This window comes from Odocoileus virginianus, unplaced genomic scaffold, assembly GCF_023699985.2.
Source record: "Odocoileus virginianus isolate 20LAN1187 ecotype Illinois unplaced genomic scaffold, Ovbor_1.2 Unplaced_Contig_39, whole genome shotgun sequence".
Taxonomy (NCBI): Eukaryota; Metazoa; Chordata; class Mammalia; order Artiodactyla; family Cervidae; genus Odocoileus; species Odocoileus virginianus.
The window spans coordinates 151,844-168,766 of NW_027224356.1; the positions used below are offsets into that span (position 1 = coordinate 151,844).

Consider the following 16,923-nt stretch of genomic DNA (forward strand, 5'->3'; position numbering starts at 1 on the left):
TCAAAATGGATTAAAGATCTAAATATAAGACCAGAAACTATAAAACTCCTAGAGGAGAACATTGGCAAAGCACTATCCGACATAAATCACAGCAGGATCCTCTATGACCCACCTCCCAGAATATTGGAAATAAAAGCAAAAATAAACAAATGGGACCTAAATGAAACTTAAAAGCTTTTGCACAGCAAAGGAAACTATATGCAAGATGAAATGACAGCCTTCAGAGTGGGAGAAAATAATAGCAAATGAAGCAACAGACAAAGGATTAATCTCAAAAATATACAAGCAACTCCTCCAGCTCAACTCCAGAAAAATAAATGACACAATCAAAAAATGGGTCAAAGAACTAAACAGACATTTCTTCAAAGAAGACATACAGATGGCTAACAAACACATGAAAAGATGCTCAACATCACTCATTATCAGAGAAATACAAATCAAATACACAATGAGGTACCATTACATGCCAGTCAGAATGGCTGCTATCCAAAAGTCTACAAGCAATAAATGATGGAGAGGGTGTGGAGGAAAGGGAACCCTCTTACACTGTTGGTGGAAATGCAAACTAGTACAGCCACTATGGAGAACAGTGTGGAGATTTCTTTAAAAACTGGAAATAAAACTGCCATATGACCCAGTGATCCCACTCCTGGGCATACACATTGAGGAAATCAGATCTGAAAGAGACACATGCACGCCAATGTTCATGGCAGCACTGTTTATAATAGCCAGGACATGGAAGCAACCTAGATGTCCATCAGCAGATGAATGGATAAGGAAGCTATGGTACATATACACTATGGAATATTACTCAGCAATTAAAATGAATTCATTTGAATCAGTTCTAATGGAATGGATGAAACCAGAGCTCATTGTACAGAGTGAAGTAAGCCAGAAAGATAAACACCAATACAGTACACTATCACATATATATGGAATTTAAAACAATGGTAATGATAACTCTATATGCAAAACAGAAAAGGAGACACAGATGTACAGAACAGACTTTTGGACTCTGTGGGAGAAGGCGAGGGTGGGATGTTTTGAGAATAGCATTGAAACAAGTATACTATCAAGGGTGAAAGAGATCACCAACCCAGGTTAGATGCATGAGAAAAGTGCTCAGGGCTGGTGCACTGGGAAGACACAGAGGGATGGGATGGAGAGGGAGGGGGGATCGGGATGGGAAGCACATGTAAATCCATGGCTGCTTCATGTCAATGTATGTGAGAACCCACTACAATAGTGTAGTAATTAGCCTCCAAATAATAAAAATAAATGAAAAAAAAAAGTCTCCAAGGCCACAGTTCAAAGGGCATAGATGTTTGTCATTTGTCAGTGATGTCATATTCCCCCTGTTGGAACTTAACCACCAAAACTGAATTTAAGCAATACGAAAAAATGAAGATTAAGACCCAGTGACCCACCTACATACATCTGGTGACAGTAGTCACTCCTGTTGTATTCAGAGGACAGGCTTGTGTAGATCTCAAGCAGGAATAGGCCCTGGGAATCCTGAATGAGTCATTAAACACAATTCTCTTTACTTTGTCTGCCACAGCTGTTTCATCTGCTTTGATTGGGAAGACTTTTCAAAATTATTACTTTGTATGTTAGCTTTGGCAGACAAAATGTTTCATGGTATCAACCCTATGGGGGAAATTATACCAGAAATATATCCATTTATCTTAAGCAATTAAATTTGTTAGTTTGTATGTCCCCAATGATCTATCTTTATAAATAGAAAGGAAAAAAAACTCCCAAGTCGAGGCTAGAAACAAAAACCTGCAGAAACTGAAGGCTGATTCCAGCACATCGGGAAAAAAAAAATTAAAAATAATTAGTTGCTAACATTAAAATCAGTAGATTGCTCCTAAATATCCAAACTTCTGATTCTCTTGAAAACATGGCCAACTGGCCTCCTGTCCAGCATGGTTGTAGCAGTGGAAAGGCTGCTCCCAGTGTTCAGCCCTGTGCTGCCCAGCGTCCAGCATGGCAACCTAGTCCTACTATCATTTCTCTTGCCTCCTGGGGCCATGAGTTTGTGAGAACTAGACTGCTGGCTCTCTTAAGATAAAGACTACTTTTGTCTTGATCAACTTTGACTTTGAAGCCTTTAACCCATAACCCAGCACACAGTTCTTCCTTGTATGTTTGATGGATGATATAAAATATCTTGTGGATGAATATGACATTTTTTCCAATACCAAAACTCATGCAATTTAACTACTGCTCTACCCTAAATTTTGATGCAGACTGACATCACAGGTGCCCCTGATCTCTGCCATTAGACCCACTACCTCAGGCCAGTTGTATGTCCCTGGGCTGTCCCTGAAATCTTCACTTTGCCGTTTGACAACTTATCCTCCTAGCAATCTCCTCTCCAACAAAGACAGTATTGCATATCTCATGAAGTGGCTAGGAAGATGACATAAAACTATGAATGTCGAGTATGGCCCCTAGTTACCATTTTCATGAATTTCTTTTTTTTTCCATTTATTTTTATTAGTTGGAGGCTAATTACTTTACATCATTGCAGTGGCTTTTGTCATACATTTAAATGAATTAGCCATGGATTTACATGTATTCCCCATCCCGGTCCCCCCTCCTACCTCCCTCTCCATCCGATCCCTCTGGGTCTAACTGGAGCCCATTATACAGAGCAAAATAAGCCAGAAAGATAAAGACCATTACAGTATACTAACACATATATATGGAATTTAGAAAGATGGTAACAATAACCCTATATGCAAAACACAAAAAGAGACTCAGATGTATAGAACAGACTTTCATGAAGTTCTTAGCAGATTTTTCTCCAAGTAGGCAAGGTTCTCCATCTCCTTAGATGTCTATGCAGATCAGTTAGATTTTCCAGCCAAGCTTCAAGGAAGAGATTACAGTTACAAGTAACAAGAGTTACTTGTATTCTGAGAAGCTTCAAAGTCCACTCGCCAAGGACACTGAGGAAGGTAAAGATTTTATCGAAAGCTTTGTGTTTTTATCAGATCTATTAGTGGCATAAAGGGGAAAACTAGGGTAGGTCAGAGCATATATAACTAGGGGCTCCTGGTCACCACTACATGCTAAGAACCCAAACTTCCCTGAGTACTTGGAGCCAGGAAAGAAGCATGAAGTGGCTTGTGCTACTCGGGCTGGTGAGCTTCTCAGAGTGCATAGTCAAGTAAGTATGGGGACTGTAAGCTGCATCATCTTCCTTTCTCAGATTTTTCTTTTCATCTGATTATTCTTCCACCCATCAGGTTTAGATGGGAATGGAATATTTCCCTGACAGTCTTAAAGTTCAACCCTTACTTATGAATGAATATCTTGCTTTGGGAACTATGGATCCAAAGGGTCTTGGTGTAGGTTTGCATGGTTGTACAACCCTTGGGGTCCAGTCATGACCTATTGAAAATGCAACTCCTTACAACAGTTCAGTGAACAGTCTATGCAGATATAGGTGTTTTCCTATGGAATACACATTTCTACGTTTTATTCAACAGGTCTTCTTTGTTCCCTCTCTACTTCAGTGTGTATATGTCTATGTCTGCATCTCTGTATCACTATCATTTTCCTCTCCGTCTCTTTGGAAGTTTCTGTGAGTGTATTTCTCTCTGTGTTGTTTTCTTTTAATTTTTCATTTGACTCATCCTTCCTCCTCGAGCCTCTGAATTTTCCTTACCTGTTCCCTATCTCCTGGATGTTCTTTCAACTCCCTCTTCTCTTTCAACTTGGAGAAAGATACACTGTTTGATATTCAGATTTATATCTGACAAGCAGTGTGACCATAGCCAAATCAGTAACCTCTTGCATTTCAAATTGCTCCCTTTTAAAAGAGCATAAGAGTCCGCATTCTACCTCTTTCCTTGAGGTTCTATGAGAAGGATACAGTCTGATGGCAACAGCAATGCTAAAGGCTGTCATTTTTGAGACTTCCTATTTATCAGGTACCTTATATCCATCACTTCACTTATCCCCAAGATATTCTATTTGGAGGGTTTGGAATTGTTACATTCCACCATTTTACTGTGGGGGAGACTGAGACACCACATGGTCATATGGCTTATCTCAGATTGCAGATCAGAACCTGTAATCAAACCTATGTCTTTCTCATGGTATATGCATAAAATTCTGATAATAGTGTGCCTCATAAAAATGATTACAAAATTCACAGGGCCATTACAATGACAGTTTTACCTTAACACTGACAGGTAATTTTAGTTTCTTCTTTGTTTTCTTTGTCAAATGCTTGGTATAGAATACCTCTAACGAGAGTGAAGATCATGAGAAAAACCCGCAGTGAAAAACACATGCTGAATAATTTCCTGAAGGAACAAGCTTACAGACTGAACGTGACATCTTCTCCTGGCTCAAATATGGCTACTCACCCCCTGAGAAACATACAGGATGTGAGTATTTTGGGAGGATGGTACTCCACAGAGCCCCCTGGTGCTCTAGCCTAGCACCGGGGCTCATCTGGAGGTGCCAGGTGGGATGTTGGGGTTGGGGCTCCTGCAGGAGGCAGAAACACTGGAAAACAGGGACCCCACCCAGAGGAGAACACACTCTCATCCTCAACTGTTGGTCTTTGTACTGGGCCCGGGAAATACCAGGTGACAGGTAAATAGCCATTTCTGTGTCAAAGATGTGGCATTAGTTTGAGGGAGACTGTAATTTCACTCCTTCTGAAATAAGTGAGTCAGTCAGTTACAGATGAAGAGGGAACCGTCACTGATCAAATGGTTGGAACAACAGCAAAGCAATTGTGAATCTCCAGGCAGAGGATTCAGTTTCCACCAGAAGCAAGAACCACAGTCATAAATAGTTACTGAACCTGTATTCCGTGTAAGGCTATAAGTTTCTAACACTGTGGTTACTGCTTTTAGATTAGAAAAAGGGCTTATTTTGTCTTCAAGAATGCTCATGCCAGCCAGAGATAGGCATATTAGTAAATATATGTCAAATTAAAGGGTCATCTATGTGGTGTTGATTTCATGTGGTCTGAGTGTAGACGGAGTGGCTGAGGTTGATCAAGAAGGGCCTCCTGAAGAAGGGGGTGTTAAGGCTGGGTTGGAAGAGACTACAGAGCCTCTAAAATGAAGGCACCAGGACTTCCCTGGGTGTCTAGTTGTCCTAGTTGTCCAGTGGTTATGCCTCTGTGCTTCCAATGCAGGAGGTACCACTTCAACACCTGGTCATAGAGTCAATATCCTGCATACCATGCAGCACAGGAAAATATATCAAATGCAGACACCTCTGTGACCAAAGCCGGAGAGCTGCAAGGTCATTAGAAAGTGATCTCAAGAAATATGTGACATCCAGAGGGAGGCATGTGTGTGGGAATAGACTGTAGCCATTTCTGTAATAACCCAGTCCTTCCTTTTCCCTGTAGATGCTCTATGTGGGTAACATCACCATTGGAACACCCCCTCAGGAATTCCAGGTTGTCTTTGACACAGGCTCATCTGACTTGTGGGTGCCCTCCATCTTTTGCACCAGCCCAACCTGTTGTGAGTACAGACACCCTGTACCTGGACCATCTTCCCTTGCCCTGCCACCCTGTTTTGCACCCTTGGCACCTGATGACACTTATCTCTTGTGTCTGCAGCTTCACACGTTTTGTTCAGACATCTTGAGTCTTCCACCTTCCGGCCTAAAAATAAGATCTTCATTGTCGAATACAGTTCTGGGATGATGAAGGGAGTTGTTGCTCGTGACACCGTTCGGGTAACAGTGTAACAAATGCTGAGTCAGGAATGGCTGTGGGGTGACCACTGCTTGCAAAACAGATGCAGAACCTTCTGGCAGGACCCTTCCTAGCCTAACTCCCATAGATATTGGCCATCTTACCCACAGGATCCTGTCCCTGGGGAGGCAGTGCCAGTGGTGACACAGAGCACACAGATTAGCTAACCTAGAGAGTGGCTTGAGATGGGGACTTGAAGCTTCTCTGCCCATGAGTAGTTCAAGGTTCATTTTGCTGGGAGCGAGAAGAGGGGAGAAAAATCACCCACTTTTTTACTCTCAGACTGTTTCAGGCACTTTCAGGTGATACGTGGTTTAGTCCTGCAACAACCCCACACAGCAGTTACTCTGATTAGCTTATGTGATATATGAAGAAACTGAGGTGCAGACAGCAAGGACCTTGCTGAGAACACACATGTGGAAAAGAGTGCAGCTCTGCTGATTTTCAGGGCTGAAGTTGCTGTGGGATGTTTGGGGACAGGATAAAACTGATCTGGGGACCCTGGGGGCAGTCAAGGGCTTCAGGTATCCAGACTGGGAAACTGGAGGCCTGAGAAGTTACGGGGCCTGATAAATGAGTTCTCACTCTAGGGGGCCTTTGAGAGTCCAACAAAACTTATGGCCTGCCTCCCCCAAAGTACTTGAGTAGTTTCCCCCTCTCTCTTTCTCTCTCATACACACTCACACAAAGACACACATATCCCCAAAAGTGAATTCCCCAGGCAGTAATTTCATAGTTCCCTGCAAGCAATATTGTGCTTTGGCATATGTCTTCCTGGACAGATGCAGAATCCACAGTACCTTACAGAGAATGCAGTCCATTCCTCTTATTAGGTCACAGTGATGCCAAAGAGAAGGCTAACTTGCTCTCGGCTCATTTTGTCCACAAGGTGGCACTGATGGGTCCTGGCCTGACTGTTGGTTGCCCCACAGGTACAGAAGCCACGAGGCCAATTTGACTAACCAAAGTGGTGTCTTTCAGAGGGGCAGATGTTTTAAAATTCACAGCCTCTCTCAAATGTAACCCAAATTCCCCTTTCAGCTTGGTCTAATCGCCTGAGATCCAACGAAGACACAGCTCAGCCTCAATTTTTCACTGAGAATCTAATGGCAAGGCACCCCAGCCCAGTCCTAGCCCTATTTAACATATCTGTAAGAGGGATCACACTTCTCTCCCACAGATTGGGGACCTTGTAATTACTGATCAGGAATTCGGTCTAAGCATGGCACAATCCGGGTTTGAGGGAATGCCTTTTGATGGCGTCTTGGGCTTGAACTACCCCAACTTTTCTTTCACTGGAGGCATCCCCATCTTTGACAACCTGAAGAATCAAGGTGCCATTTCTGAGCCTGTTTTTGCCTTCTACCTGAGCAAGTAAGTCTGAGATGGACAATCCGTTTCTCCAAATTAGCTGTAATTTCCTTTCAGTTGTAAGAAATTTGTAGAACATTTGATAAGTAAGTATCCTGAGAGATAATCTAATCCATATAACTATGGCCAAAGAGCCCTACCTGGCTTCACCACTGGCTTTTATAAATAACATTGTATTGGAACATAAGCCTGCTCCTGGGCTCAAGATCAGTAACTTGGTTTAGGGAGATGAATGAGGAGGAAGACTAATGGAAGGCAACAGGAAACAAGTTGGGGGAAAAGGCATTAGGATTTGCTTATGGATTGGATAAGGAAGGAGAATGATGGTGGGTAGCTTTCCTTCATTAGCATTTCACTGTGAGCCCACCTACCAAATTTGCAAGCTCCAGTGAAAAAGGAAAATGTGGGACACAAAACTAAAGTGTGGGACCCCTTGTTCATGAAATATTAGGCATTTCAAGACAGGGAGAGCAGAGGTAGAATCCCTTGTGAGTGTGGGGCCCTTTGGACAGTGGAGGTCACAACCCAGTGGAACCAACTCTGAGTGACCTGATTCCACACCCTTAGCATTCCCAGGCCTTGATTTTCCTTAAAAATGACAAAGTGGACAAGGGGAAAAATGCTTCAGCACACTGTCCTCTGAGGGTGTCTGAGCACTCAGGTCACAGGAGGTCCAGGGCATCTTCAGAAGATATAGTGGGTGCAGTCCAGCCAACTGACTCAGATTCTACCCTCCTCTGTGCCACTCATTAGCCAGTAACTGACCTAAGTCTCATTTTCAATCGCTCCTAGCCTCGATTTCTGCATCTGTAGATGAAGACCTTTTTAGGGCCTTGATGAGTAGACATGCACAGCTCTCAGACAGTGCTGTTGTTACTATCCTCCAAGGATCCACCCACTGTCTTCTCTCTACAGAAGCAAGCCGGAGAGCAGTGTGGTGATGTTTGGTGGGGTGGATAAATCCTACTACCAGGGAGCTCTCCACTGGGTACCATTGATCCAAGCGGGCAACTGGCGTGTACACATGGACCGGTAAGTGTCTCCCTCTTAGGGTCAGCCCAAGGGATTCTCCACATCTGTACATGGACACACTCACAAATAGATTCTCAGACACATAGTCACACAAACATATACACCACCCACAATGACACAGACAGACACACAGACACATGGAAACACACAAGCAGACACATATAAACATACACAGAGACACATATAAACATGCATAGCTAGTCAGAGACACAGAAGCACACACAGAGACACATACAAACACACATACAAGCAGACATACAAGCACATAGATACACAAACAACCCATGGGTTTATAATCCCCAGGCTTCCTGACCAGGGCTCTGACCAGGGTCCTCACAGGGTCTAGAGAGGTCTGTGCAGCTGGGAGAGCGCTGCACCCGCTGCCCTGTGAGGCAGGGAGCAAGGTCAGAAGACTCTTCAGTGTGGTGAACAGGATCAGGGAGGATTTCACCAGCCTGGACAGAGTTATAAGATGACCAACTGTCCAGGGCTACCTGGGACCAAGGAAGTTCTCAATACAGATAAATATCAGTTTAAAAACAGGGAAATTCCTAAGAAAATGGGGAAAACTGGTCTCCTTAGGGAGCAGCTACCCAGCAGTGGAGAGACATTGGCCGCAGTCTTAATGTGAAAGCAACTAATATAAAAGGTACCCCACATCCCTGGGCACAGAGTGGGGCAGGGGCTATAACTAAGACAATCAGAAAGTTAGGATCCAGGAGTGACCTGAAGACCAGAGGCAATAACTGATAGGATTCTGTGTGATACGCTCAGACAAAAGCTGACATGTCCTTTGGAGTTTCTGTGGGATAGTCATGTATTGCCTGGCCAGGGTCTCAGGGTCTGAGCTGGTTGTAGGAGCAGTGCTGGGAGACACCGTCTCACAGAGGAGCCCCTATTTCCCCCTACTATGAGAATCAGCTACCCTTGCAAATCTCCATCTTCAGTCTGTGTTCAACCCATTATTTGTCCACTACCAGATACAGCTCTCTGGATGTTTCTCATTATTTTCACAGTCTTCATTCACTCATTGGACAAACAAATACTGGGCATCCACTGTGTGCCAGGCACTTTAGGGAGGCAATGAGAATAAAACTCGCCCTCACATCTAAGAAGGCAGATGCACAGAAATGACACACACACTTAGTGAATTGTGACTTTGGTACATGCTAGACATGAGGAAGGTCTACAGAGAGTGACCAAGACAGGAGACTGGTAAACACTGGGGGAAAGTCTTCCTTGAAAACAATACAATTAAGATGGAATCTGGAAGGTGAGAAGAAATTTGCTAGTCAAAGAGGAGAGGAGTCTTCTACGAAGGAAGACCAGCTTGTGTCAAGGTACCAAAAAACCTGATGTATTCAAGTACTGCATTCAAGGATGTCAAGGGAGGTGCTGTGTCGAGAACCGATGAAAAGAGTCAGGGCGAGAGACAAAGGGTGGTTAAGGAGACAGTCGGGAAGGGGGCAGCTCTGCGGAGACTCAGAGTGACCTTGATGCCCATTTTCTTCCACTGTCTCTCAGCATCTCCATGAACAGACGGGTTATTTCTTGTTCTGGTGGCTGTGAGGCCTTTGTGGACACTGGGAGATCACTGATCCAAGGCCCAAGAAGACTAGTCAATAATATCCTGAGGCTCATCGGCACCATGCCACGGGGTTCCAAGGTGAAAGGGCATGCCCCAGGGTTACTCCCTGTCTCCACACACAACAAGGATCTCCAGGGCCAACCTCTGTCCCTCTCTCTTTAACAGCATTATGTTTCATGTTTTGCGGTCAATACCCTGCCCTCTATTATCTTCACTATCAACGGCTTCAACTACCCACTGCCAGCTCAAGCCTACACCATCAAGGTAAGGGGACAACACTGAGGGTTGGTTCTCAAACTGGAGCTTGCAGGATCCTCTGGGTTGCTGCTGGGAGGAGGGCGCCATCTGCAGGCCATGTCACACCATTGCAGATGCTCTGAGCCTTGTGGCTGGGCCAGTGGCTCCTACAAAACCAACTACTTGAGAGTAAAGGGCCGTCTGGGACACTGATCATCCTGAAATAAATGTGGACACGCCACACCATGCTGGCATGGTGGGAGTCACAAGGAGAGGGGAACACTGGGGCCTTCAGTCCTCAGAGAGCTTCAGTTCAATCTGAACCCTTAGGTGCATGAACATGAAAGTCAGTGCTAGCAGTCCCTGAAATAGGCCATATTACAAGGATAATGGCTGGGAACAATCGCAGTGTGATGCTCCATCATAAATTAACAGTCTCCCTTCCCTTCTCAAAGTTTTCCTGCTTTGGATGATAAATTACATGGTCACCCTAGATCTCGGCTGCTTCTTCCCCTTGCTCTGGCCAGGTGTCCCCTTTGTGAATTGGGGTACCCAAACCCTCTGTGGGGATGTTGGATGCTAAGGTGAATAAAGGGTGCACAGTGACTGCTCAGCCCTGACACAGGGTGGAGGCTTCATGTCAGCTCCCTGTGGGAGTTCAGAGCAGGCTGATGGGCTCAAAGAAGGCTTTGAGGAACAGAGGGAATTTCAGGAATTCTAAAACCACAAACTCATGGAGCCATATGGAGGGTTGCTTGGTTCTAGGCAACACTGCACTGGATTCCATGCAAATGGCATCCCAAGGTGCTCTGCACTGGGACACTAGGGACTTACTAAGGGTGATGAGGGCTACTGACTGACCAGTGGGAATGGGGAACCGAATAAGTTATCCAACGAAGCCTGGAGTGGCCAAAGAGGGTAAGTGTTGGCTGAAGGAGGCTTCCCAGAGTTCCTGAGTTAAGTCTTCAAGAACATGTTGTGGGCAGTGCTATATTTAAGATGGATAATCAACAATGAATTACGGTGTAGCACAGGGTAGTCCACTCAGCTATATGACATCCTGGATGGGAGGGGTATTTTTTGGACCAGTATACATAGTTACAAACAATTGAGTTCATTTAGTGTCCACCTGAAACACAGAATATTGTTAATCTGCTATACTCCAATACAAAATATAATTTTTAATAAAGTATGGATTGTGAGGACACAAGAGGGGAATCTGCCTTCTCTGTAGAAAAATAAGGAGCAGGAGTCAGGAGGAAAGAAACAGGGAGTGAGGAGAATCAGGGGACACTCTTGTTCTTTTCTAAAAATTGTGTTGAAGTGTGGCTGATCTTCAGTGTCACCTCAAGTTCTGTGGCACACCAATGTGACTCAGTTATACACATAAAAATACATATTCTTTTTATTATTCTTTTTCATGTGGTTTATCACTGGATATTGAATATATTTCCTTATGCTCTACAGTACGACTTTCCTTTTTATCATTCCTGTGCTTCCCCAACTTCCAGTCCTCCACTCACGATACCCTTCCTTATGGCAGTTACATGTATGGATCCTTTTTGGTTTTGGATGAACTCTCACATGCCCTGTTGCTCATAAAACCACTTGATAATTACCAAAATAGTGAAATAATACAAAGAACAGTGCTCAGTCTGGATGTTGAGGGCAGTCGCACGTAAGGGCTCAGGCTGACTGGTGTGTGTCTCTGACCCCCAGGATTCTAGTGGCAACTGCTATACCAGCTTTAAAGAGAACACAGCGAGTACATCTCCAGAGACCTGGATACTGGGTGACGTCTTCCTGAGGCAGTACTTCTCGGTTTATGATCGAGGAAATGACAGAATTGGGTTGGCACAGGCAGTGTAAACTCGGAGTGATTCAGGAATCAGAAAGGCCACTCCTAACACAGACTCATTCACACTTAGGGCACTCCTGCCCAGGATGCTGATGAACTGTATTTGGTGGTCTGCACACCCTATTCTCAGTAAAGAACAAAGTGTTTCACTCGTAATGGTGCTGAAACAAATGGGTGCCTCTGTTTGTGTCTGGGAGTGAAGGATCTAGAATCAAGTCTGAATAAAAATTGAGAGGAGCCCAACTCCAACTGGCTTCAAGGAAAAGGGAGACTCATTGAAATGATTCTGGGAATCCAGGACACAGGAATCAGAAATACAAAGATCTCAGTGACTGGACACAAGAAATCAGAAGTCTTCAGTTCTTTCTTTCTCACCCTTGGTCTTTCCCTTCCCTCTTCTTTGGGGGTCTTAGCCTGATAACTTTCTTCCCTAAGGCATCTACACCTAGTGTGGTAGTCCGAGCTACCTGCCCTAGGGTTTTATATCCTGAAGGCATCACCTAGTAAGGAAAGAAACTCGTAGATATCAGAGTTCAATGGTGTTCTCTGAATGACCCACTTCAGATCACCTGTACAGCCCCAGATCAGCCATCCTTGCAGGGCCATGTGGTGCTATGTTTGGCTTTGCATTGTCACTGGCCACGACCCAGCAGCACACATGATTCTCAGTTTCCTCCAGAACTACATGACTGAAGCTGGGGAGAGGCAGCCCCAAGGAGAGCGGCTGGGGAATGGTCTAGGTCATGGAAGAGTTCGTGATGACCCACCAACTCCGCCAACTTATCATTCAGAGGAATTCTAAAGGGTAATGAAATACTCTCTTCATCAAAACTCAGATGATCTTATCACTGGGCTTCTCCTCCAGGGGAGTTTGGGTGAGGTAGTTCATGCAGAGCTGGTTCCCTCTTGTTCCCACACCCCAGTCACCAGCTCTCTGCCACATATGCCTGCTCTGTCCTTTCCAGTCCTACTTGGTAAGTGATGGCCCCAGTGGATCCCTGAGCCATCCCCCTCCTCCAGGGCCCAGAATGCCCCTTCCTTGGCCTTCAATTCTGGTGAGGCGAATGCAATGCATGTATCGGTGCCCAGGGTACACAGAGGCTTCAGGTTTTCTGAGCTTTCTCCAGAGATGGGACTGCAAGCTCTTTGCTTGGAGTTGCCATGGTTAGGCAATTTTGCAGGGGAAGCATCCATTCTTTCCACCTGGAGGCCCTCAGTTGATGCCTCAGCTGATATAGGAGTGGTCAGAGGTTGATTTCCTTTCAGATTGATTGGCTTGATCTCCTTGTTGTATGAGGGACTGTCAAGAATCTTCTCAAGCACCACAGTTCAAAAGCTTAATTTTTTGGTATTCACCCTTTCTTTTGGTCCAGATTATAGATCTGTACATGATTACAGGAAAAAAATCATATCTTTCGCACTACAGACTTCTGTAGCAAAGTGAGTCTATGCATTTATTACACTGTACATGTTTTTCATAGCCATACTTCCTTCCAAGGAGCAAATGTCTCTTAATTTTGTGGCTGCAGTCAAGGTCCATAGTGATTTTGAAGCCCAAGAAAATAAAATCTGCCACTGTTTCCACTTTTCCCTCATCTATATGCCATGAATTGTGGGACTGGATGCCATGAATGCTGAGTATTATTTTGTGAATAGGTTTTTGAATGTTGAGTTTTAAGCTACATTTTGCATCTACTCTCATCATCAAGAGGCTCTTTAGTTCTTCTTTGCTTTATGCCATTAGGGAAGTGTCATCTTCATATCTGTGGCTATTGATAATTCTCCCAACAATCTTGATTCCAGCTTGGGATTCATCCAGTTCAGCATATTGAATGATGTATCCTACATATAAGTTCAATAACCAAAGTGACAATGTATACCTTTTCATGCTATTTCCAGATTTTAAATCTTTCAGTTGCTCCATATCTGATTCTAACTGCAACTTTTTGACCTACACACAGACTTTCAGGAGACAGGTAAGGTGATCCTCTACTCCCATTCCCTTAAGATTTTTCCACAGTTAGTTGTGGTCCACACAATGAAAGGCTTTAGCATAGTCAGTGAAGCAGATGGAAATGTTTTTCTGGGATTCCCTTGCTTTCTCTATGATTCAATGGATGTTGGCAATTTGATCTCTGGTTCCTCAAATCAGTTTGTACATCTGGAAGTTCTCAGTTCAGGTACGGTTGAAGCTTTGCTTGAAGGATTTTTAGTATTATCTTGCTAGCAAGTGAGATGAGCGCAATTGCATGATAGGTTGAACATTCTTTGAAATTGCCTTTCTTTTGGATTGGTTGAAAACTGACCTTTTCCTGCACTGTGGCCACTGTTGAGTTTTCCAAGTTGCTGACATATTGAATGGAGCAGTTTTACAGCCTCGTTCTTTAGGATGTTTTAAACAGCTCAGCTGGAATTCCGTCACCTCCCCTAGCTTTGTTTGTAGTGATGTTTCCTAAGACCCACTTGACTACTTGCTCCAGTACATCTGGCTTTACATGAGTGACCCCAGCATCATCCGTATTCTGGTCTTTATGACAGTTTTTGTACAGTTCTTCTCAGCATTCTTGCCACCTCTTCTTAATCTCATCTTTTTCCTGCAGGTCTCTGACTTTGCTGTCCTTTATTGTGCCCACCTTTGTGTAAAATGTTCCTATGTTATCTCCAACTTTCCTGAAGAGTTCTATACTATTTACAATTCCATTATTTTCCTCTAATTCTTGCACTGTTCACTTACGAAGACTTTCTTAACTCTCCTTGCTTTTCTCTGGAGGTCTGCATTCTTTGGGGTATGTCTTTCCCTTTCTCCTTTGCCTTTCAGTTCTCTTATTTTCTCAGCTGTTTTTAAGACCTCCTCAGGCAATCACGTTTCCTTCTCATATTTGGCTTTCTTGGGGATGGTTTTGGTGACCACCTCCCATACAATGTTACAAATCTCCTTCCATAGTTCTTCAGGCTACCAGACCTAATCCCATGAGTCTAGTTTTCATCTCCACTATATAAGCATAAGGGATTTGATTCAGGTCATAGTTGAATGTTCTAGTGGTTTTCCTTACTTTCTTCAATTTAAGCCTTAATATTGCTTGCTTCTGCCTAAGCATTGGTGTTAGATCACCACCCCCCACTCCCAGTGGGTGTGGAGCAAAACACACAAATTGAGGACTGTTGCCCTGGGCTTTTGCTTGGCGATTCACGTGTATAGGTGTGTGAACTTTATCAAGTCCCTTAACCTCAGTTGTCTCATCTGGAAAATGGGCACCATGATGATAATTGCACCTTCTAGATTTCATGTTTGCCTGCTGAGAACAAGAGGCACTGAGAGGGCTTTCTGGGTTCCTGAGTCTGAAACAAATATGAATTATCATCCCACCCAGGGGGTAGGGAATCTACTGCTTAGAGATTATGCCTGCCATCCCCAAGGCTAAATATTGATGCATGCCAAATGACCTCTATTTCTGAACCATGACACAGAACTCTGACTGAGTCGATGCTTCTGTTTTGTGGGCTCCAGCAAGAACTAATGATTATTGGCTCAGATTACTCCCTTCCCAGCCTTACCTGTCAGCCTTTCCTTGCCAACTACTTCTAGCCTGAAATCACACTGCAAGGAGAGTTTTAAGGCTTTTGGTCTCTTGTCAGTTTCCCACATCTCCAGCATAGCAAAAAGTATCTGTTACGGCTACTTGTGATAACAACAACTATGGCAACCTGTACAGTCCATTCTCAACCTGTTAAATTAAACTGTCCCCATTTGGCCCCTCATGTTTAAATTACCAACAGTTGCCTTAGAAACCTTCCAATGCTTGCTGTTTAATGACAAAATATGTGTGGACTTCATCTAGGTTTCTTTCCCACGCATGACTCCAACCATGCAATGAAGTAACCAGACATTGAGTCATCTAACTACCCACAGGAATTAATAAAAGAAACCACCCATCACGTATTTCTTGGTTGCTCCAAAACACCACTGAAGAGATCTGCTGCAACAAAGGGATACGTTGGCATGTACACTCCAGAAGGGACACTTTTTCTGGATTCTTTTTCCACCTAGTGCAGAATGTTTACCACATGCCTTGCCCTCCAGCAGCTGGTCAAGTGGTTTTTGCAGACATAGCCCACTCCAGTTTCCTTCCACATCCCTCAGTAAAATCTAGAGCACACACTCAGTCAAAGCTCTCACTCATGCAGAAAACAGTTTTTTTGTTTTTTTAGAAAACAGTGTTTGGTAACCATTCAGTATCTTGTGCTCCTTGCCTTGGATGCAAGGACTTGCACACGAGAATGGGAAGCCTCCCCTTCCACCTAAATCTTTCTCCACTCCCACCAGGGCCAGAGGCTTCCCTGGACCCTCTGTTCTCATTGGTATTATTCAGTTGCTAAGTCATGTCTGACAATTTGTGATTACACGTATGGCAGAAAAACAGGCTTCCCTGTCTTTCACTATTTTGTGTAGTTTCCTCAAACTCATGTCCATTGAGTCGGTGATGCCATCTCACCTTCTCATTCTTTTGGTCCCTATCCTTCTGCCTACAATCTTTCCCAGCATCAGGGTCTCTTCCAATGAGCTGGATCTTCACATCAGATGGTGTAAATTTTGGAGGTTCATCTTCAGCATCAGTGCTTCCACTGAGTATTGCTCTGCCACTTCCAAAACAATAATGTTTCCAATAATCTAACAAAATTGAGCATTGATAAAGTTTAATAGAATAGGGATCTTGTCCTCCAGGAAATCCCAGCAATGCTGCCCTGCCTTTCTGTTACCATTCTCTCCACCTGGCATAGAATTGCTTCCATACAGCTTCTCCAGCTTGAAACGGCCTGCCGACCCATCATTGTCAGCTATCCAGGAATTGTTCCTTCTACCTTCCCCAAAGACTTCTGTCTGCTCCCTGATTGCCCTCTGTACATCAGTTCAGTTCAGTCTCTCAGTCATGCCCAACTCTTTTCCATGTCATGGGGTGTAGCACGTCAGAGTTCCCTGTCCATCACCAACTCCCACAGCTTGCTCAACTCATGTTCATCAAGTTGTTGATGCCACCCAACAATTTTATCTGCTTTCTTACCCTTTGCCTCCTGCCTTTAATCTTTCCCGCA

The 16,923-nt window shown here is 44.1% G+C and overlaps 1 protein-coding gene across 1 annotated transcript; it reads left to right on the forward strand.

The window, feature by feature from the left end:
* The first annotated feature begins 3,080 nt into the window (after positions 1 to 3,080).
* LOC139034200 (pregnancy-associated glycoprotein 1-like) lies at positions 3,081 to 11,843 on the forward strand. Its single transcript, XM_070464641.1, has 9 exons — positions 3,081 to 3,181; positions 4,259 to 4,409; positions 5,393 to 5,510; positions 5,609 to 5,727; positions 6,927 to 7,120; positions 8,033 to 8,149; positions 9,674 to 9,815; positions 9,903 to 10,001; positions 11,694 to 11,843. The coding sequence occupies exons 1-9, from the start codon at positions 3,081 to 3,083 to the stop codon at positions 11,841 to 11,843; spliced, it is 1,191 nt and encodes a 396-aa protein (XP_070320742.1).
* The last annotated feature ends 5,080 nt before the right edge of the window (positions 11,844 to 16,923 follow it).